Genomic DNA, 22,944 nt, shown 5'->3' with positions numbered 1-22,944 from the left:
AGATGACTCCCTGCTTGGGCAGTATTTCTTTCTTCTTCTACCTTATTTTTTCCTGTATTAGCTATCAAACACATACATATATATATATACACAAAATTATTTATATGGTCTATCTTCCATACCTGTTTAGTATGATCTACTAGTCTCCCTACGTACATTAAAATATAAAGTATATAAAAGTAAAAATCAGTGAAGTTATGTATTCTATTTTATACTCTTGTGATTTGTGATCAAGTTATAAGCACTGCACACATCAATCTTCTTCTAACTAGAAAATGTGTGTTTGCAATAAAAATTATTATGTAATCACTCTATTAGTACAATCCAATTTCTCCATCTGAATCTTCAGAGCAAAATATGTCACAACTCAGTTATGATTTCCATGAGGTAATTGCCGAGATTCTGTATGCAAAGTATTTAGAAAGTAGCTGTTTATGGCAGGAAAGATAAGCTACATTTATGATAGGAAACAGGTTACATTTCACTGTGCCTAGCTGCAGCCGCTCAAAGACTAACCAAGTTGCCTTGGTTCTCTCCATAGTCGTTCAGGAAAGATGGATACCTCCAAGGCAGATCAATTCTTCCACCTTAAAAAAATCCCACACACAGATGTCTAAGATACCTCTTACAAATCAATGCCTGCCTCCTTCTGATACCAGAGGGAACCTGGAGAATGAGCTTTGGCTGGACACCTAGGGAACAATTCACTTACCTAAGCAAGGGTGTCTGGTGTCATTTTGGATGCCCTGGATTATGCAGGACTCCTGCATAGGGTTGGCAGGTACAGCACAGGATCTATGGGCGTCCCCTATCCTTCTGGAGAGGAAGCTGGTGTCCAAATGGGATACCCCGAGGCACCTAAAATACCTAAGAAGCACTATTGAAGTGTCTTATTTATTTTAAGATAAATAGCTCTCTGGACTCCATCACCTGTATTGACAAGTATAAGACTCAGTTGCTTAAATTTCAGGAGATGGTGTCACATCTAAAACATGTGCACTGAGCACGCACACACGGCAGAGGACTTGAAAGAGATCTGCACCAACCTGGACTGGAAATTGGAAAGCAAGTACGATACCATGAAACCGAGATGACAGCAGACACCTTGCCTAAGCAGTCACATTCTGTTCTAGATCTCCATCAACTGCGGTTGTAGAGTTTAGCAATCCAGCTCTCCTTTAGACATCTAATTGTATACATCTCAATTTACATAAACTGAATCCCACCCCATTTTTTAGACATCTGATGTAAGATGTGACAAATCTCATCAACGGAAGTATGAAGGTTCTGCACCTTCAAGTACTTCAGGTGAAATATGAACTTATTCACGTAAAAATAATTATTTATGCATCACTATCTAAGAGAAGTAGACAACGTTTGCCCTCGGTGAGTAAGAACTTTAGTTGACCTTAGAGCAGCAGTAAAACACAGTTTGTCAGAAAGATGTCAAATTTTCTTTGAAAATCAGCAGGCATCCAATGAAGTCCATATGCATACTTGCAGTTTTATAGTGGAACATATGTAAAAATAAAAAATTACAGCGTTAGCATAGAACAGATTACATCTTTTTCAGAAACAGTAACTCATAAGTTTTATGGTCTGACTTTATGTCAAACTAATTTTCTGAGTACAGTATTCTCAAAACAGCAGGATGACTATATAGCCAATGATGCCTCCCGGGTTTTGCTGGTTTAATTTTATCGAAATTAGAGCCTTTGAAAAACCCTGGATGAACAGCTCTGAGGTCCCGTCTATACAAAAAGAGAATGCAGACAACACTTCAGAGAGCAGTAGCACAAGTCTCCTTTCTTACAGGAGATCGCACTATTCTCTGCAAAACATTTTCTCTAAGGAGAAAGGTTCATTTTTGCACTGATTCCCTTGTCTTCTCTACCCACTTTATAGCTTTACCTCCCATAAACTATAAAACACGTCCTAAAATGATGGTAAAATGAAAGCACAGCACCTTAGTCTTCCAGCTATAATGATGAGTTTAAAGAGGGGACTATTTGGAGACTCAGTGTATTGATTAGTTAACTTCCTAAGGATAAAGAGCTATGGCAGCATTTGGGTGACTGAAAATTATATGCCTGGAACTAGCGCACTTGATTCATAGACCAAATGTTGAACAAGAATCACATTATAAAAAAATCACAAATGGTGGATCCTGTCTGATTGGAAATAGGCTGACAGACTAGTAAAAAGCATGAGAACTATTTATTTTATAATTCACATCATCTAAGCAAAACATACCTCTAAAACACAGAAAGTACATAACACAATCAACCCAAATCATGTAAAATGATAAATCATAAAGCTAAATTATTGAAATATGACAACAGTAATCTTCCATACTCTTTATTTGTAAGATGACTTACAGTATCTTCTCAGTATTACATTTGTTATTATTGATTAGTATTTTGTTTGGAAATGTACATTACTGTACATTTTACAGGCATTTATAGCAGTTTTAAATGCAATTATTGCAGGTATGCAGAAAAATAGGTAGGTGGTTAAGTACCCAATTACAGGTATAATTTGTGAAATAAGCAAATAATAATGGGAAAGTATGCACAGGTGAAGCAGGGAAATAAAACACATACAGAGATACACATATATATTCAGGCCATTAAGAGACTGCAGCCCTTTCTTGCACAATGCGCTTCGTACATGCAACTTCATTAATTAATTATTGCTACCATATATAAACCCTAAGTATAAATATCAAAGCATATTATTTTTATTCATAAATTTAGTATTTTCAGTATGACGTAAACAGTATAGCAGAGTAACAATTTCAATAATGCTACTCTGTATTTTAAAGATGTTAAGAGGTCAAATAGAAACTGCTTAATTAAAACTTTTCAGTAAAACAATTTGATGCTGTGCAGTCCTGATAGTTGCATCAGTCCTCCTGATCCAGCTTAGCATTTTGGCATCAAAAGCAAAGGAAAATGTTAACTGTTCCATGTAATCTGAGGAAGATGCACATTACTATTCAGTAAGTCTATTCTAAAAAATAGCTACAGGTAGCCTGGGTGTATTGAGGGCAAAGGATTTTTAGTAATTTTCAACAGAAAGACTAAAAATACATAAATACATTTTTTAAATTCTGGAAAGCCAAATGAGTACTAGTAACTGAAGACTCATAGGGGGCTAGATTATATACAAGCCTGTAGTTTGATTAAGAATAGAAAAGAGTATGATACAAGCTGTAATTCTTGTTACAAAGAATTGTCATTGTATCACTGAAAGCTACATTACAGGCTGCCTAGAAGGTGGTATAATAAAACTTGCTGTAATAACTTTTTATTTATATTCATAAAATTGAAGAATGTTAATTCTCTGGTTATTTTATTTTTAATACAGAGATGAATTTTAACAAGCTAATTTATAAAAGGTTACACTGATGTCTAGTTTTAAATCAAAGGAATTAATGTCCATACTACCACAGTTCATAGAAATTCTGTAAGACATTTCAGCAGTTGATGAGGCTAAAGGTCAATGCTCACAATATCTTCTTGGAACTAAATGAAACAATATGTCAAATATTAAAAGTTTAGTTGGTAACCAGCACGAAGTTTAAGAGCTATGCCTCAGATCTTCAAGCTAAGTGTGACTTTTTTTTTCCCCTCCAAATTACTATCTTAGAATGCATACTTCAGTAATCTTGAAAAGCTCCTTCTGTTCATCTTTGCCCACCGCTTCTTGGTATTTACTCAATAATCTTTGTAGATCAGTACAAAATTACCTAAAACAAATAGAAGTAATAACTCAGGTAGTATTTAAATATAGCTGTGCTTAGTCAAAGATGACTTCTTTGACAGGGAGAAGAGACAAGCTCAGCTGAGATTCCCGTAGTAGCAAGGTGTTCACCAACCAGAAGCCCTTTCTGCTCATTTTTCCTGAAGTAAATGAATACAGTTTTTGTAACAATACTACTTCAGCAACTCCCTTCAGAAACACGTATTTGTTTCTGTTGCAAGATCTGTACTGGTATTTTTCAGACTTTGCATTGCCCCATGAGAGGGCACTGGAAAAACCTCTTTACAGCTCTGGCAATTAATGGGAAACAGCACTGGATTGTGGGGCAGCTAGAAACTTAAGTAACTGGTACACAGGCTCACTGTCTGGGAGAAAGGGATGGCACCCATCCTCTTGAGGAGCTCCTGTATCATTCAAGATCTAATTACCCAGTCTAGCAGCATAACAAGCACTGTAATTACTTACTTTTCCTTATACACCTGCTACAGTGGGTTGGACTAGTTGTTATTTAAACCTAACAGGCTTTACCACAGCTGGGGGGGGGCAGGTGGGAAGCACAAAACGCAGCATACATTCCCTCATTGTCTGTCCAGTCTCAATCTGCCTTTCTCTGATATTTATTGCCTATGTGGCACTTCACATACACAAAGCATCACATCATAATTTAATGCATAATGTAGTGCTTCCCTAAATCTGGAGCATAGCCAAAGGTGGGGAAGGGGGCAGCGGGGATAGTGTAGTCAGACTTTTCAATTACTCTTCAAAGACTCAGCTTCTATTCTTTCTGAGAAGCAAACCCACAGGTACAGAAAAGCCTGTGGAATATACGAGGTGTTTCTGCAGCTGTCTGAATTTGCAGGAAACCTAAAATAAACTCTTGTAAGTAAGAACTACCTCATTTGTCCCTCCTGAATGAGTAGAAAGGCAGACAGTGGTGGCACTTTTAACTGCAAACAGGTAGTACCTCTGTTTAAAACCATTTTCTAAAAGATCGCAAGTAGAGCAAAAGTTCCTATCTCAGAATCTTGGGTCAAGCAGGTTAAAGAAGGGGCAGGATTCATGAAAATGCACAGATCATGTATAAAACCAAACTACGCCAGCTTGTAACACTGCAACAGTGCTTTGAAGGAGGAATAGTGTGATGTTTGTGTCATATTTACTAAAAGACAGCTCAGCTTCCAAACGTGCAGATTATTATTTTTAATGCCATAAATATAACTACAGCATTGCAGAGTAGGCTGGTCTTTTTACCTCAGGTTTGCAAAAGAAGAGAAGGAAAAATCTGAGATAGAAAGGGAAGGAGTAATTTGTTCAGGAACATGAAAAATTCACCTCAGATTTAGGATTAGGACAACAAACAGCAATTCTAGCTTCTAACCGCAAATCGCTAAACTATACAGACCGGGGTACCGAACCGCAGAAACACACTGAACACCCCCTTTTCCTCAGTGAGCCTGACAGCCCCCGAACAGCACCACTCTGCGAAGCAAAATCACAATTCCTCCAAAGTCCATACACGATCGCGCCTGCTCTAGATGCTCGACAATAATTAACGCACTCGCACATGTCACAGCTTATCCACCGACGAGCTGCGTTGTTTTTTTTTCCCCCGAATCGCCCAAGAAGCGGGGCGATGCCGACAAGCCGCGGCCCTCCGCCACCGGCCCCGGGAAACCCCGCCGACCGCCAGCCCGCTCCGCTCCGCATCCCGCCGGCTGCGAGGCCGCGGCCGGTGCCGGTGGCCCGGCGGAGCCCCGGCCGGCGGCGCCCGGGGGAAGGGGAACGGGAGGAGGGGGAAGGTGGGGGGAACACAGGCGGCCCAGCACCGCCGGGCTCGGCCACGCACCCCGCGGAGGCGGCCGCCGGCAGCCAGCGGGGAAAGGGGGGGAAGGGGGAAAGCGCGTCTCTGGGGAAATAAAAGTTTTGAGGCGGAGAGGGCAGCGCTCCGCGCCCCGCGCAACTCGGCCGCCGCCCGCCGAGGCAGCAGCGACTTCGTGCGAAGGGAGGGACAGGGAACGACGGGCGGCCGTGACCCGGCGGGTGGCAACGCCGGGCGCCCCCCCCCCCCCCCCCCGCTACTCACCATGTTGACTTCGGAAACCATGTCGATGCTGGCGATGTCGATATTCATCCCCACGCAGACGGGCGGACCTGCGGGCAGACGAGGGCCGTCACCCGCCGCCGCTCCGCGACCTGGCGGCGACAGGGGCGGCGGGAGCCGGCTCCGCCGTGCGGGAGCGGCGGCAGCCCCGGGGAGAGCGGGGGGGAGGGAGGGGGGGGGGAGCTGCTCCGGGCGGCGAGCCCGGGCAGGGCGACTCACCTCCGAAATCCGGCCGGAGGCGGATGTCGTAGCCCTTCAATAATTTATCCACAGTTTCTTTCACGAAGGACATGTTGCCGGGATCGTTCACACTGTGGGGGTGAGAGAGACGGAGGGGTGTCGGGCGGGGGAGGCAGAACGGGGTGCGGCGGGGGGCCGGGGGCGACAGCGGGAGCGGGGAGCGGAGGGGGTGCGGGGGGAGCGCATCAGCTTGTTCCCCTGGCGAAACGCATCCCGCGCCGCCGCCGGGGCACGCTGGCTCCTACCTCTGGGCGCAGCAGACCACGGCCACCAGGACGGGAGCGGAGAAGATCCCGAAGATCCTGCCTCCCCCAAAGCCCCACATCCCTCCGCTCCGCGCTCCCTCCGCGCAGCAGCAGCAGTCGCCGCCGCGATCCGGCTGCCCCGGCTGCCGCTGAGGAAGAGGCGGAAGCGACAGTCCCCGTTTTCCCCCACACTCCTCGCCCCCCCCCCCAAAAAAAAAAAAAATCCCCCACCCCCTGCCCCAACGCCGCTGCCCGGCCCGCGGGAGCCGCCCGCGCACCCGGCTGCGTCCACCCCGCGGCCGGACGCCGCCGAGCCCCGGAGGAAGCCGCCCTCCGCCGGAGCCCGGCCGCCTGCCTCCCCTCCGCCCGCCCGCCCTGCCGCCCTCCCGCCAGCCGGGAGGGGAGGGCAGGGCGCCGCCGTCCCTCCCGGCGGAGAGCCCGAGGAGGGGCGCCGTGGGGAGTGGGGCTCGCCGGGGCCGGCAGCAAGGGGCGGCGGCTCCCCGGGCACCGCCTCGGGGCCCGCCCGCCCCGCCGGCCCCGCGGCCCCCGCCCCTGAGGCGGGGGTGCCCCTCGCAGCCCCGGCGGGGGTGGCTCTAGGCGGGCGGCTCCTTCTTTTCGGGGGGGCGAGAGGATCCTCTGGGGCGGGAGCGGGGCTGCGGTGCCAGGGCAGCCCCGCCGGACCCCCCTGGAGCCGGGCGAGAGGGGGCTGCCCGGCGCCGGGCGGGGCTGAGGGGGCGCGGGCCCGGCCTCTCCGGTGGGGCGGGCCGCCCCCCCCTGCCCCTCGGCCTGGTCCCTGTGGGGGCTGCGCCCACCGGCCCCTTGGCGCGTCCCGGGAGCGGTGCCCGGGGGAGGCGGCTGGGGCAGGAGGGGGGCTGGGCTGGGCGCCCTGCCCCGAGCCGCGCGGGGCCAGAGGGCGTCTCCGCCGGGGCCGGGGGTGCGGCGGGCAGGTACAGGTGCTGGGCCTGAGGCTGTCTCCAGCCATGGCCGTGAGGATGCCGGCAGCACACACCTAGGTCGTCATGTTTCGCCTGGCAAAACCTCCGCTGGCTTCAAAGCGCGTGTAGCTGGGCTTGTCACACGGGACGGGACCGGAGGGAAACTGCACTGGTGCCAAAGGGACGGACGGCGAGAGCTGCCGGCTCTCTGTTGTGTTGCCTCTGAGCTTCTGGGTGCTCTTAACTTCGTATAAAACATTGGTTGGGGTGGAGACAGCGTAGTTGTTATTATTGTTAACCTCCTTCCAGGTTAATTAGTCCTTTCAGCAGGACTAATTGGCATGGAAACAGAAGCACGCTGACTTGACTATATTGCCTTTGGTTCCAGGGCCAGCTCCTTCTCCCTGCCAGACCTCTTCACCATGCTCTACCGATGGTGTAAACATGCCCTTAGCCAGCTCCTGGTTCTGGTTACATTACAATGGGTGGCCGCTGATCCATGACAGAGCACAACATTTGACTAGTCAAGGGAGAAAAACAATGTCTTTTTTTGCATTTTCTCTTACCACCTCTTTTTCCTTCTACATATCCTCTTCCCTAAGAGAAACTGCGAGGCAAAGGATGGACGCTTGAATGCTGTGGTGTTGTGTACAGGTGAGAAAGCATCTTTTGAACAGGCTTTTCATCTCTCCTCAACAAATTCTTGAGAAGAAAGTCAAGTGCAATCCATGGCATACATCCTGACCTTGTTGCTGTTGCAGTTAATAAAACTCCAAGTAAAAGGAGCAGGCTGTTTTAGAAACAACATAAAAGCCTATAGCCAATGAGGACAAATGTGGAGAAACTGAGTGTTGCCAAATCTTGTGATATCATTTTAAGTCTTGCAATATTTGGATTTTTTTAATAGTGCCATAATTACTATGATTATAAAGTGAAAATCTTAACTTTCATTTCAAAACTAATAAAGCTTATGATGAAAGCTTGAGAATCGTGATACAAAGCATACATGACTCAAGGGCTCAAAAATAAAAAGTCAAATAATAAATATATATATATGTAAAAAAGTGATTTGAGGGCTCTGGATCCTGATTTTTTTTTTTTAATGCTATGGATGGGCGGTATTGAAGACTAGTTTTTTCAAAGACTTCAGAGAAAGTGAATTTAGGGAAGGGTACCAACTCAGTTCTTTCTCCCTAAGTGCTGAAAGAACGTATTAAGACTGAAGAAAATATTTTTATGAGGAATTTAACGTGGTTTAAATACATGTTTAAGCGCTAATAACTTTTCTTAAATAGACTGTCAGTTTTATAACAGAAATAAAATATTTTAGAGAATACTACTTCTGATTAACGCACTATCCTGGTACTTTGGAAACATCTGAGGTAGGAATGAATCAACAGTGCTGTAGAGTCTGTCATATTTTATCACTTCATTTAAGTATTTATCTTCTTGATCTTTCAGAGCAACTGTTTCCATTTACTTGTGGATAGTTTAAAGACAATCCAGGTTAGAGCTGATGGGACAAGGAAGTAGGGGGTTATGGAGCATTTGTTCCTTGGGACCCTGGATTCAGTTAGGCTTAGCAGTAACTGAAAGACATTAAAAATGATAAATGGTCAATGAATTTCGTGAAAGGTTAAAATCGTCTTGACTTTTCAGTGATTTGGCATTTACTGTGAAATGGCACTTTGGGTTTTCTCCACAGGAAAGACAGAATAAATCTTCTGTGGCAGCAGTCTGAAGGTAAGACCCAGCAAAGCCCTGCACAGTGCAGAGTATTTAAGGAAATTACAGAAGCAAAGACTTTTGGGGAGCTATTTAATGTGGCTGATAGGAAAAATATGGGCACAGAAATAGACTCCTTGTCCTGCCCCAAAATTCACCACCCTGACTTGTCTTCTGGAATTAGGCTCCTAAATGTCTCCTTTCAAAAAGCAAACAGGTTATTTCAAGACATGCCAGGAAGGAGTCTGGGCATTTTTATTCACCAAAGGAAAGCACCCAGTCAGAACCTGCAGGTTCTCCATCCAAGAGGATCCCAAGGATGTATCTTCTGAGATCAGCCCAGACTACAGGACCTCGGGGTAAGGTTTTCATCTCTGTTGTTTGAAATGTTACACTTTTCAGCAAATAGTTAAGTAGGGGAGAAAGGGAAAGCGTTAACATGACTTTGTGGTCTAGTGGTTTGGCTCTTATCTATGAAGTACTGTTATTTCATAAATAATCCAGTAATTAATGAATTAATTACTGGATAAAATAAACCAATGTTTGGGGGTGTAAGGAATGGAACTCAATTCTCTGCTCCCCTTAGGTGCCTTCTTCATTGCTCATTCTAGTCTTGCTCTTTTTCCAACATACAGTCTTTCTGTACCAGTAAAATTATCGCTGTAAAAGATGAGACTTCAAATGTTGTAGTTCAGGGACTAAAATTCATCACTGTTTCTAGACTTTGGTGAATGTTCCAGCCTCTGGGGCACTAGACAATTAAGATCTATGCTTCTGATCAAATTTTGTTCAGTAAGGTAAGCACAGCGATATTCTTGTCTTCCTTGGCATTGCCAATATTTGTAAAGGCCACTTCAAAGATGGGTAAGTCTAAACTGCAAAGGCAAGCATTATGTGTGAAGGAGCAAAAGGACTGTCCCTGGGCTGATGCAGATACATGTGGAAGAATACACCTGCCAAGCCTACGTGTGAGAGAAGTCCTTGGGGTGAGAGGATTGCAATGGATTCAACGGCTGTGTCTGGGTTAGCAAGCACTGAGGCTGGTCTGTAGAGCAAAACTGCTGTTGCTGAGGACCTGTTATCCATGCCATACACATTCTGGTTTGTTTTTTTCCCTTAGGAAAAATTCTAATCTGGTCACACAGGCTAGATGCTTATTAGCAGTTGGACCACATTGAGTGTGCTGCTGAGGTGCATTTTCCACCCTAGTTTCATATGAAAGGCATCGAGTTCATGTACTCCGAGACTGCTCTGAGATGTGAACCAAAGCACAGTAAGTGGGAATGATCAAATGATTCATTTCACAAGCACAGTCCTGATCTGCACTAAAATGCTATGTAGATGCACCCATCATCTCCTTTCAGAAGGAGCTGGAACAGAGCAGACTCAGTCTTTGTTAAAGGACAGAAATTGTTGAAGGCAGTGGAAGTGGAATGAGGAGCCACTCAAAATTTTGGAACAAATTCTAGTTTTCTTCATCATTGTCAGCACTAATGGAGATCCAGAAGAAGGAAGGCTAGAGAAGAGGAGAGGTCATCTCACAACTGATGCATTTGCAGTACTACCACTATCAGTCAGGAGAAAGGCTGGCTTGAGAATCAGGGAACTGTTTGATCACACCATGCAAAACATCACTGAGCTCTTGCACTGGAAAGTGGTACTGAGGGTTTACCTGACAAAATGAACATAACCCAACTTACATGCTGGGGCCAGTATCACTTATCAGAATGTTTCCTTTTTCATTTTCCTCTCTGTCTTGTCTGTCATTTAACTGATTTTGACAAAGATCCAGTCTTATCCTGAAGCAAACTGCAATCACAGAGAGTTCAGAGATACAAAAAAGAGACAGACAGAAATGTAAAAAAAACAGGGAAGAATTGCTGCTACAGCTGAAGTGGTGTCTTCTGACAAACACAGGACATTAATCTTACTAGGCTGAGACCCATGCCGCTGCTTACCTATTCTGCCTTGCAGCAATTTTAATAGCCTGCTGGTTTAACCTGCTGAGAAGGTGTAATTAATAAAACTGGCTGGGAAAAAAATCCACAAGAAAATTCAACTTTTTTTTTTTCCTGAAGCCTGACTTTTTTACTTTATGAAATCAAAAGTTGAGGACCATTTTTGCCAAAATACCATTCAACAGAGACTTAATATTTTCTTCAGAAAGCTCTACTTTCTTACTTTCTCCCCTACAGTATCTCAGCAGAAGCAACGTTTTAGAGTGACAGGAGGATGCTGGGGAGTAGATACTCGAATTTGACAGTTTCATACTCTGTGTTTTGCCTGTTCAGATAATGAGGAATGGTTGTTGGACATATTCTGTGAGGAAAACAATATTATATTTATTTACTATGTATATTTATCAGAAAACGTATGTAGTATTTGCTGATGTTGAGTAATACTCAACAGTTTATGCTGAGCTTATAACCGACACTGAGTTTATACTCATTGCCCTCGTTTCTGTCAGGCAGATTGCAAACAGCGTTGCATGAATCCATTTGATTTGGTTGCATAATTTGCTGATTTTCATTTAATTATACAGAAATATTAATGTTGTTATGTCAACAGTTCTGATGTAGTAGAGATCTAAATGTTTCAGTGGGCCACATAAAGAATAAGGTATTAATCAATATGAGTAATGGGGACAAATTTGCCTTTAATAAGAGGGTTGACCCAAATTGTTTTGAACTGTTGCTTAATTTTCAGATGGTTATTTTTCTTCATATTGAAGAAAACAGAACAAAAATTTGCATTATCTGAATGAATTTAAAAGAGTATTCCTGCAATATTCCATTCCTTATGCAGTAAAACCTCTGGATTATGCACATAATGAGTCAGACACATCAAAATAAAAATCCATTGACACTTTGGCAGAGGAAGAAATAATCAAGGCTCTTTATAACTCACATTTTTTCATCATAAAGATTAATGATTATGCACTGAAATAACACAAATACATTAGAGAAGCCTGTGGTGCTTTAGAAGTACTATTCTTTAAGTCTCTGTCCTGACGAAAACACAGTCTTTTTAGAAAAACAGACAAGTAACTGAATTATAATTTTATTTTTTTTTACTGTAACTGCAGTTAAGGAAGAGCTATTTTACATAGGACTTCTTTGTTAAGAGTTTCTGTTTGAGTGTTTTCATCTAAATTCCTTTGTCAGGAGCACATTATTCTTAACAAAACAGTATGCAGCAGTTACCTTTTTCTTTAAGGTTAGATAAAAATTGAAGAATATAGCCCATTCCTTTGTGTTTTCATATTTATCAATATCTTCATGAATCTCATTTGTGATAATTATTGTTTATGCAGTTTTCTTTACTATAGCAGCCAGAATTCCAAGTCAAGACCCAAGCCTCATTGTGCAGGAGATTATATGGAGTGAAGAAGTCAAGTGCAAGCTGTTTGAAATGCTTATATTTAGTATTATTTATTTTTAAAGAAAGATCAAGTCAGGATCCAACTGATGTGTCTGCATGAGAACTAGCTAGAACACCAAGAGATGTTGGCTTCTGACATTTTCATCCAAATGTCCCTTTGAATTTTAACAGTGGAAAAGTAGAAAGACAAAGAATAAACACTGGGGGGAAAAAAGCAAGCCATTTATACATGCAAACACTCCCACATAAAACAGGATAAGCAATGAGAAGGAAGTGCAGTGAAATGATTTGGCATCAATCCTGATTTGCTAAGATTAGGAAGAATTCTGGAAGTGATAATCTAGAGCAACAAAGAAAAAGCTATGGGTACAACAAAGTGAAAGTCTGATGTATGTCTTGCTCTTATTCTTTGAGTAGGTTTATGCTAGGGAGTGCCCGTAACAGTCCACGAAGGATGAGGGGAAAAGAAACGTTTCAGAGTGTGGAGAGTGTGGAGGTGTGTTTACACAGAGGCTGCATCCACAGCCGTGCACTGCCAAGACACAGGACTCTGCTGGTGGAAGTGCCTCTTAGTCTTTTTAAATGCATCCCCTTTTCCCAATGCTGTGCCAGCCAGCCCTTTGCTCTCATGCCCCAAACACTGGCATCAGAAGCAGCCATGGTTAAGCTCATAATACACAGACCAGGATTGTGGGCCATATTCCATCTGTGAAATAACATAGAAATTAAGCTGGCTGTGTAACTACATTTCTTTGTCATATGCACTGTATAGAAAGGTAAATCACTATGTGTAAAGGGAAATCATTATTAGTAGATACGTAATTTTGTGCATGATGATCTAAAATATCTGTTATTGTGCTTAATTTAAAGATTACTTTGTGGCTCAGGAAAAATAATATTTCAAAATAAATGTTAATAATAATTTTTAACATTTTAAAGGGTTAACATTCCATTTACAGATAATGATCACATTTTTAAAGTACTTTTTGTTACTCACCTTGTGTCATAAATTGCATATAGTTTTTTGTTTTCTTCAACTGCATTCCTAAACAGGGAGAAAGAGAGAATATCATTTGCATGTCCTGTGTCCATTGCCAAAACAAAACATAGTTTAGGGCCTTGAAGGTTTTCAGACCATCACTGTAGAATCTAGGGATGGGGAAGAAAAAATCTATAAATTGACTTGTTCAACCCCTGACATGACAAGATTGTAATAATCTTTTGGAAATTGTCTAAGTGTGTTTTTAATTATAGATCCATGACTCTGTTGCCAAGAAATGAAAAAGGAAAAAAAATAGTCACTGCTTTTGTGAAAAACACGGCGCAACAATATGGTTTTGACAGAGCTATGTGATTAATTTTCAGAAAAGGTTTCTAATTGATCCAGATGAATGTTATCCAATTCAGTTATTTCATTATTTTTTATAAGCCAAACTGAAAAAATACGTTGAAGTCTAATGCAGTGTATTCAATATAAAATGAAATACTTGATTTCTGATGTTTTGAATACTTTTATGTGTGTTTAAACATTGAGATTCCTATAAAAAAGACATACTGAAAATTCAAAGCTTAATTCTATATTTTTGAGCTTTTTCAGTTGAAATCCAAGTGCCTTTGCAGAGTACCTTTTGCATTTTTTAACTAGGAAAAAGAGATTTTTTCCTGAACTTTTTTGTTGAACTGTGTCATGGTTTAAACCCAAGGGAAACTCTGCTCTGGTGCATCTCCCCCTCCTCCTTTCTTCCAACTGACCTTGGTGTTTGCAGAGGTATTTCCCTCACTCCCCCTCCTCCTCTCCAGTTCCTCTTCTTAAATATGTTATCACAGAGGCACGGCCACCATCGCTAATTGGCTCGGCCTTGGCCAGAGGTGGGTCTGATATTGGAGCCGAGGGAGCTTCGGGAAGTTTCTCACAGGGCCCACTGCTGTATCCCCCTCCCCCGCTACCAAAACCCCACCACACACAAACCCAACACAGACTGTTTCAGAACATGTGGGAACAAAGGACTCTTCTGAAATAATGCTAGTAATTTAAGGGAGAGCAAGAGGAGGTATTGTCTGAAACGTGTTGGCTTTGCTGGAATCGGCAATAAAATATAAGTTTTAGCTAAGTAGTTTCTGAGAAGGCGTGATGAATGTAAGGGGTGCTCCATAATAAGTATTGATTTGTATCTTACAATCTGATTTATGTCTTTGTGCATTACTTTACCTGTCTTCTTAGAGAAGTTAAAGGGAAACAACTAAAAGCATGGGGTAAATGATCCTGAGCTTGAATGCATTAAGCTCCACTTACATGGGAAAGGTAGATCCTGGGTTTGGTCCCTGTTCCTGGAGTGGTTATGCATTTTACATGAAATATGCACTGGCTAAAGGGTGTTAACAGCTGAGTATTGTGAATGCCCGACTCCCCTGTGCACTGGGTAGGAAGATGTGGGGGCTCTCTCATGTCTTGGATCCCCTTGAAATAGCCAGCCACCTAAACCAGAGCTGGTAGGGCTGGGTAGGGCTCAAGTTAGATGCCACCATCTAGTCCATTTAAGATGCTCTGAGTTACTTGAGACACTGGACAGAGCTGTCAGTTACAACACAGGACTTATGTGATACCCACGCTCTGCTGGAGAGGTAACGAGTCCAAGGGTATCCCCTGGACCATCCCAATGGCTCAGGATGCTTGTGTATAGGAACTGGGCTGAGCCTCTCAGGTCAGATTCCACCCAGGAGAAGGATCCCCAGCTTTCTATACACAGGCTCCATTAACTGAGTTGACTAAATCTCTGTTGACATAATGGGAGCACCCAGTTCTCATGTAGACACCTACATGTAATCTTCAGATGAATCCTACTCCAAACTTCAAAATATCTTATGTTCTTTTGATAGTTCTAGGCATCAGGATTCACAAGCCACATTGCTCTGGATTTAAAGATCATAGTCTGCATGCCTGCAACCATGCCTCAGCATGCTATTTTGTTGTTTGATTGATATTCTCAAGTTTTGTCTAGTGTCCACACTTCTTAGTTGTCAAGTCCACCATGACTTAATATAGTCTTGGGGTAATTTCTTGAGCTCAGCAAAGGAGAGAGGAGGGGAGAAGAAGCAGAGGGGGGTATCTGAAGCTTGAACAATGACCCAAATATATCCCTTGATTATAGTCACATATTTCATGTTGGTAGAGTTGCATGGTCAATATTGACATGAGAAGATGGCTGGGCTCTTTTCTGAAGTGTGTGTGGCCACTTGCTACGAGGTGTTGGAGAAAGCAGTCTACATTTGCAGAGGCTGGATATAGAGTCAGGGAGCCTGCTCAGCCTTCATCTTCCTTTAGGACAGTGCTCCCAAACATAGCCTATGACACCTGAGAGACAGATGAAGCTCACCCTGTAACCATGACAACTGGCATGGGATTTATAGCAAATTAGCTATGGGTAGAAGAGGGCACAACTTCTAAATGAACATGTACGATATAGATGGAATAAGTATCTGTTTTCAATCCCCTTACCTAAATATATCCATACCCATAAGATAAAAAGAAACTTGCATATGCTAACACTTTCAGTTAATATATTAATTAAAATTTTCAGAAGAGTGCAAAACAACTTGCATGACCACCTTGTGTTTATAACTTCTGACATTCATCAGCAAAAATGTCAATGGCAGGATAAAATTAAGTTCTTTTTGGAAGAGAGATGTTAACAGCAAGGGGAGATCAGGAAAACAATTAGGCAAATGTAACAGGAAAGAATCAAATTTAATCTTTTACATGTTGAAGTTTCACAATGAGCTTTTTATTCAGACTAATAATGCACTCCATTTTTTTTTCTTCTTTTACAAAAATGCAGACACATCTTGATGTTGAAATTTTCTTATTCAGCAGAGTGGTAAAATCCTTTGGTCTCTGCATTGAAAAATGCTTTCTTGTGAATGATGAGTAAATGGAGTTCATCTCACACAGAAGTCTCCTACTGCTGCTGTCTGCCTGGCACCAATAGAAGACATGCTTCTGAAAGCATTACAAAAGTAATTCCCCCATCACAAAAGCGCCACATTAAAAGTACTCGTATTAAAAGCACTTTGTTGTATAGGAATATCATTGTATAATTGATTATTCCCATTAAAATGCTTTCCATCCTTATCACAACTTTAATAAAAGAACAAAACTGTTCTGAATATTATACATGCACTTGCCTAGAGCCACTATTAAGCAGAGAGACTCTGGGTGCAGCCAGGCAGTCATTGATGGTAAATCAAATGGAGGGCATATGGTTTCAGTACTGCTGCTGGTGGAGTTTCTGTTGCTAGAAAGAGCTAATGTTTTGCATTTAGGATTATTAAAGTAACAAAAATAGTAATTCATCTTCTCCCCTTCTTTTTTCCCCAGCAATCTTGAAGGCTCACTCAATATAATACAGGAAAACATACCATGAACAACCCATACTGGACTGTTAGGACTTTCCCAAACTGCAAAATAAGAACTTTGTGTGCTTTTTTAAAACGTGCAAAATTTCTGGAAGATAGCACAACTCAGAATGTCTCTGTCTGGAATTCCTACTTGCTTATGTAAGCATCAGAGATTAAATGTGTAAATCTGAGCCAGTTACCATGGGCTACTTTAATAATCGGGGGGGGGGGGGGGGGGGGAGGGAAGCAAGTCCAAAGTCTGAAAAATACTGAAATAGTGTAGATGAATCACCCTCCAGAAGTACCTAATAACTATGAACATAGCCTATACCTAGCTAGACATCTAACTTTTGGGTATGTAATACTGCATAAAATAAATCCCATCCATGGTGATTTAATGGGAAGGAAGTCTAGATCTGTCTCAGTACATTGAGCATATTGCCCTCCAAAAGCTTATCAGACCAAGATGTCTTATATGTCTTTAGGTTGGAGCTCCGTGAAGAATATCTCTGCTAATGGTAAGTGGACAGCAAAGAAACAAGAAAGCTGCTAAATTAGTACTGTATTTCTGGAATTGCTGGAGTCTTTTAACTAAATGTAAGTTAAATTTTAAACAATGCTCATCACTTTTTGTCACACCTTTAAATCCTACAAGATCATGTAAAAGCAGAAATTAAGTTAAATACCATATTCATTTGAAAATAGTCTTGAGGAGAGTGAAATGTAATAGCGCCTTCTGGATTAAGGCCAGAACATAAAGCTAGTGAATCACAGAATGCTTAACAAGTACTCTTGATGTTGTGGATCTAACAAAATGATTCAGTATGAAAATATAGATACAAAGACTAATATTTATAGCTTGGAAGATAATGCTAACAATAAGAAAGTGAGATATTTCAGCTTCAGATTCTGAAAGCATCTGAACATGGAATGCCACTATATACTTTCTTTTTCTACTCTGAAAAAACTCTGTACACCTCACACAAGCCATTTACAAACAGGAAGAAAAATAAATGTGATGCTAAATTCCTCCATGGGCTTGGAGAATGCACACCTCATTATGTTTGAGCCTTTTTCATCTTGAAGTGAAGAAAATACTTTTGTTGATTAACCCAGCATACACAAGAGAGACCAAATTAAGCGCATGCTACATGGCATTGGTGCAATAACTATTGGTTCTAACAGTTAGATGCAAAACGTCAATGTAAATCTTCCTCTCTGGAACAGCTGCTTTCTGGCTTGTACCTCAAGATTGCTCAACCCACCTTGCAAACCTTCCCTCCAGAAACTTCAGAAGCAGTGAGGCACCCGCACCAATGAGTCAATAAAATTCAATTTCCCGTTTCCTAGGAGGTTCAACCCATGCTAACCAGGTTAGGTATTCAAGGGCATCACTGTCACACAGCATGATAGGCACTAACAAATTATTTTTAGTACCTAGAAGCCTATCAAGACAAGTAAGAAAGTACAGACTGAAATGCCAAATGCAAAAATGGGAAACTGTGTTTAAAACTCCCAGGATATTATAGACACAGTTATTGAATTACCATTGTAGATCTGCTGAAACCTCAGTAAGCAGCAGACGATGGAAGTTTCTGCTATAAATATAAGATTCACATAGCTATCTCTTATTTTTTAAAGTATAAATTAAGTGGATGCAAGCCAAGTTTTCATAAATAATGCCAAAAATGTTTATGTATGAGAGGCTTAAACTATGTGGCTCTAGCTGAAATAAATGTTTCAGTGAACACGATTTTAAACATGATTTATTCAAATGTTATGTTAAGTAAGCATTCAATATGCTTTTATGTAATGCTGATGCCCAAGTTACATGTAATTATGATGACATTATAGCATCCTTGATCTTTCATAACCTCCCTAGAAATTCATTTTTCCCAGCATCAAGCTCCACGACTAGTATGGAAGTGACAATGTCACATAGTATAAACAGTTACCAGAACAATACTTTTCAGGTCTAATTCTATGAGGGCTAGCCCATCTTGACTCATTTTGACATCAGCCAGAGCTGGGAAATTTAGCATTGCTCAGAAACATGCCAATGAATTAGCAAGTCTAGAAACCTGTTCCTTGGCATTTAAGAGCAAGGTAGGAAGGATGAAGTGAGAATATATCAAGATGTAGACTCCTGTTTACTCTCATTTTAAATCACTGATATTATTAAAGGTGTCTAGTTCTAGTTCAAATCCAATGGGTTCTATATCATTCTTTTAGTCTGTAGGATTTATTTTCTTTTTCTTTTTAATGCATTCTATTTCCAAATATAAAAAATAATAGGCATAGGGAAAGCTATCAAAATCCACACAACAGCGGTGAATAAATCTGCCATTATCCTTACAGTGAGGATCTCACGAGTCACTGCAGATAGTTCAGTGAAGGTCCCAGCTCCATGCTCAGCAGAGGTCGAAAAGGTAAACAAGTGCTAAGAACAATCAGGGAATTAATAGAACAAAAACAGGATCAGTATGGCATTGCAGAAATCTGTGGTCTACCCACATCCTGTAAACTTTGTGCAGTTCTCTTCCATCTCAAAGAGCTTGAGAGCTAGATAAAGGTATAGGAAAGAGCTACAAGGATGATTAGAAGTATGAAATGGCATTTGTAGGAAGAAAGAGACTTAGGCTGAGACTCTAAAGTCTGAAAACAAGTTGAGGGACATATGTATATGACTTCATATACATATAATAAATGTCTATGTGGACTGTCTAAATGATTATTTGTTATTGCTTATACTACAAAAACAAAGGAGCATTCAGTTGATCAGGTGGTTGGTTTAAAGCAAGGAATATGAAGTCCTTTTTCACATGATGCATAATTAAATTGTGGAGCTCACTGCCAGAGGAAGCTGTGGAGGTCAAAGTTGTAAATGGGCTCAAAAATCCATTAGACAAATGCACGAAACGGAGCTCCATCAATGGCTATTAAAATCAATGTTGTGAATGCACCCTCTGGCTGAGGAAGTCCATAAACCTCAGACTGCTTGAAACTGAAAGGTTATACCTGGAGAAGAATTGCTTTCTATCTGTCCTGTTTCTTTTGCTTCTCTGAAAGTATGTGCTACTGCCCATTGTCAGAGGCAGGGCAGCAAATTAGATACAACTTTGGCTTGATTCAGTATGGGAATATTTATGTTCAATGTGATCAGAAATACATGTTTCTGGTTTACTGTGACCTAGCAATAAAATAATTTTCACATCTTAAACTGTCCTATTGTTTTCATTACTACACTGTCCCCAAATAAACCACTGATTTCGCTTCTCTTCCTTCAGAAATTAATCCAGTTACATATTTTTAATTTCTGTTCTTTGATCCCCTGAAGCACTTGCATACATGCAAGGGTGATAAAAAGCTTGCCAGTGACCCTTCTAACCCTCCAGCTATTACAGGGCTGTTGTAAAACACATGCGTTTTTTCAGAAAAAAAAATTGCAGATGTGATTAGTGCTTATAAAATCCTGTAGAAAAAAAACCCCTTTACACTTTCAGAGACCAGAATATATGTTCAACAAGTGTATTCATGTTATAAAAGACATGAGATTTACATCTTGATACAAGGATTGTGAACTGTTGATGTATATTGGAGTGCATTTCAACTTCGATGACAGGAGAAATTATGGCTTAGAATGAAGCCTACTCTCTCAGCCTCTTCAATTTCTTTTTATTATTTTAAGTATTTTTTCATTTGCAGACTGAAAGTTAATAGTCTGGGTAAAATAAAAATTAATTCATGAAGAATAGTTGATGCCACTTCTGAAAGGCTCGTGACTGGAAAGGCCAGCTCCCCACAGAGGGATTTAGGTTTTCCATGCAAAGTTACACAGCGGCAGAAGAAAGCCTTGAGTTCTCATCCTGGCATCCTAGTGGGCATGGTATATGTTATTCAGTGACCTGTATTACAAAGTGCAAAGGTCACCTTGATCCAACATTATGACAGTTTTGAATGAAAGTAGGTGTTGCTAACATGCTCTGTGCTGAACTCGGTGCTGTTGTGTAATAACCATGCCAATGAGCACATCTATTTGACAGGGCCCATTAGGTACTCCTCAGGTACTTTTACTGCAAAAATTTAAGGTGCCCTTGGTCTCTGAAGAAGCTTGGGCTTCTGTGGATCATTCCTTGGATTTTGTAGGCATCCACAGAAAACAAAAAATACCTTATTTTGTTTTGCTTAAAAAAAAATACTCTGAAAAAAATTGAGAGAAGGTATTTCCGTTAAATACTCAAGTATTTCAGTTATTTGAAAAAATATCATGAGGAACAAAAATTTCTTGATCCATTCTAAACCTCATGAATGTATATATTGTTATACACAAATACATAAAATAGGGTTAGGAATCCCCCTGACATACAGTTGTAAAGACAAAACTAGTCTTCAAATTGTGCATAGAAGAACAATTTTACGATGATGAAACATGTATGAACAGATGAAATAATCACCTGGATACATACATGATAATACTTTCTCATAGGTTTGTAAGTACAGATCAAAATAATTATTCTAAATGATCTTTAGCTCTTTTGGTTGTTTAGATAGGGAGTCTTTATAAATTCAAAGCCTGTCAGCCCACAGTGTACCAGGAAACTTGTATTTAAGAGCCCAGCCCTAACATTTACATTCCTAGGATATGTTTCAGTGTTGGTTGTAGATGTTAAGAATATTGCCTTTGGGACCTTTAAGTGCATAATATCATAGCCTCAAGCTGTACTTTCTTTTATCCACATCAGAAGTTAAACATCAGAAGTTTTGATTTAAAAGAGAAACAAGCTGAGAACAGAGCGTATGCATCTCTGTATTTTCCCTACTTCACGTCAAATGTGAGGGTGAGAGAACTGTAAAGTGTAGTTAAATAGTCATGGCAGTCTATGAAAAACTGGAAATGTTCTATGAATTGGAAAACATGGAAATGTTCTTTGCTTTAAAAATGAATCAGAAGAGCTAACACCATTTTTATTTTACAGGTTTTTGAGATGTGAATATGTACACTTAAACTGTCCTGAATATACTGGGACATCCCACCATCTGTTGCAGTAGTGCTTTATTCTAATTCAGTGCTTTTAATAGGGCTCAGTGGAACTTTAGCAGCGCAAACTTTTTTTTTTTTTAATGCAAAATGAACATCCAGTGGCACTGTAATACTCTCAGCTCTCCTCTTGACTTTGCTAAAAAAGAAAACATTGACCTTTTTGAGAATGAAATGGTTTATGTATTTTTTATTCAAGTGATGTTTCAAAATTGCCTCCATCTTTATTTTAAAATATCTGAAGTAGTTAAGTCTGAAAAATGACTGGTGAAATCCAAAGCACACGTTTCAACACCTCAGCTTATAAGGAATTTTAAAAACAGCTTTGGATAAGCCTGAAATACTTTTCTATTGCCAGTAAAAAACAACAAGAAATGTCTGTACACCTTTATTCATACTCATTCAGTGTTTATTCATCCACTAGAATCTCCAACTTGCCTGGCTTTGTTCATCATCATCTTTAGAAATTGTACTATGCATGCAAACTCTCTAAAAGGCTCTAATATAATTTTGAACTATATTTGGTGGTTTTCTTTCAAAGTTCTTAAATGTTGTGTATACATTTATTAGACAATGTAAAATTGGGGCACCTGAAACCTCAGAGAAGAGAGCAGTTATTCGTCTCCATTTAAAAATCCCACTTGAGGAATATGGGGCAAACACTATGGAATTAAATCATTTATCAATGTCATGCCGCGAGTCCTGGCTATAAGGAAGCAGATAGGGAAGAGAATGATCATCTCCTAATACCAAATACTCTATTGTAACTTCTAGGAAATGTAAGTGGTATTTTCCCCTATTGAAAGCAGTTCTACATTCAGTGGTGCTTTAGACAAAATAAATCAATTATACATCCATTTGACAGTATTTCAGACATTCTAATACCCTTCATTCTGGCACGCATAACTTATGTATTGTATATGATTAAATATAGATTAACTTTAACTCTAAACTGCAGATTGCTGGGATTTAGGAGTTATGGAGGAGTTGACTTCCCACTGAATGTTGGGTGCCAGGGAATGCAATTTTGGCCCTTGAGCAAATGAGATACTAACTCCTCTACCACCAGAAAGTTTCTCATTATTCACAAACTTCCTGCCTATATCTTTTCTCCTTTCA

At 41.1% G+C, this 22,944-nt stretch overlaps 1 protein-coding gene across 4 annotated transcripts in view; it reads right to left on the bottom strand.

Moving 5' to 3' along the window:
- GABRB3 (gamma-aminobutyric acid type A receptor subunit beta3) overlaps positions 1–22,944 on the bottom strand; it is a 196,269-nt gene that overhangs the window by 107,795 nt on the left and 65,530 nt on the right. For 2 of the 4 annotated variants that reach the window (XM_074815009.1, XM_074815011.1), the window contains exons 2-4: positions 13,390–13,437; positions 6,086–6,177; positions 5,849–5,916 (exon numbers count right to left, since the gene is read on the bottom strand). In XM_074815009.1, the coding sequence (XP_074671110.1) occupies positions 5,849–5,916; positions 6,086–6,177; positions 13,390–13,437 (208 nt within the window). Of the gene's footprint in view, positions 1–5,848; positions 5,917–6,085; positions 6,178–6,351; positions 6,525–13,389; positions 13,438–22,944 lie in introns of those variants that run through there. The other 2 variants (XM_074815010.1, XM_074815012.1) reach the window with 2 other exon arrangements.

This window comes from Strix aluco, chromosome 2 (genome assembly GCF_031877795.1).
Source record: "Strix aluco isolate bStrAlu1 chromosome 2, bStrAlu1.hap1, whole genome shotgun sequence".
Classification (NCBI taxonomy): Eukaryota; Metazoa; Chordata; class Aves; order Strigiformes; family Strigidae; genus Strix; species Strix aluco.
This window is presented reverse-complemented; position numbering and strand designations above follow the sequence as displayed.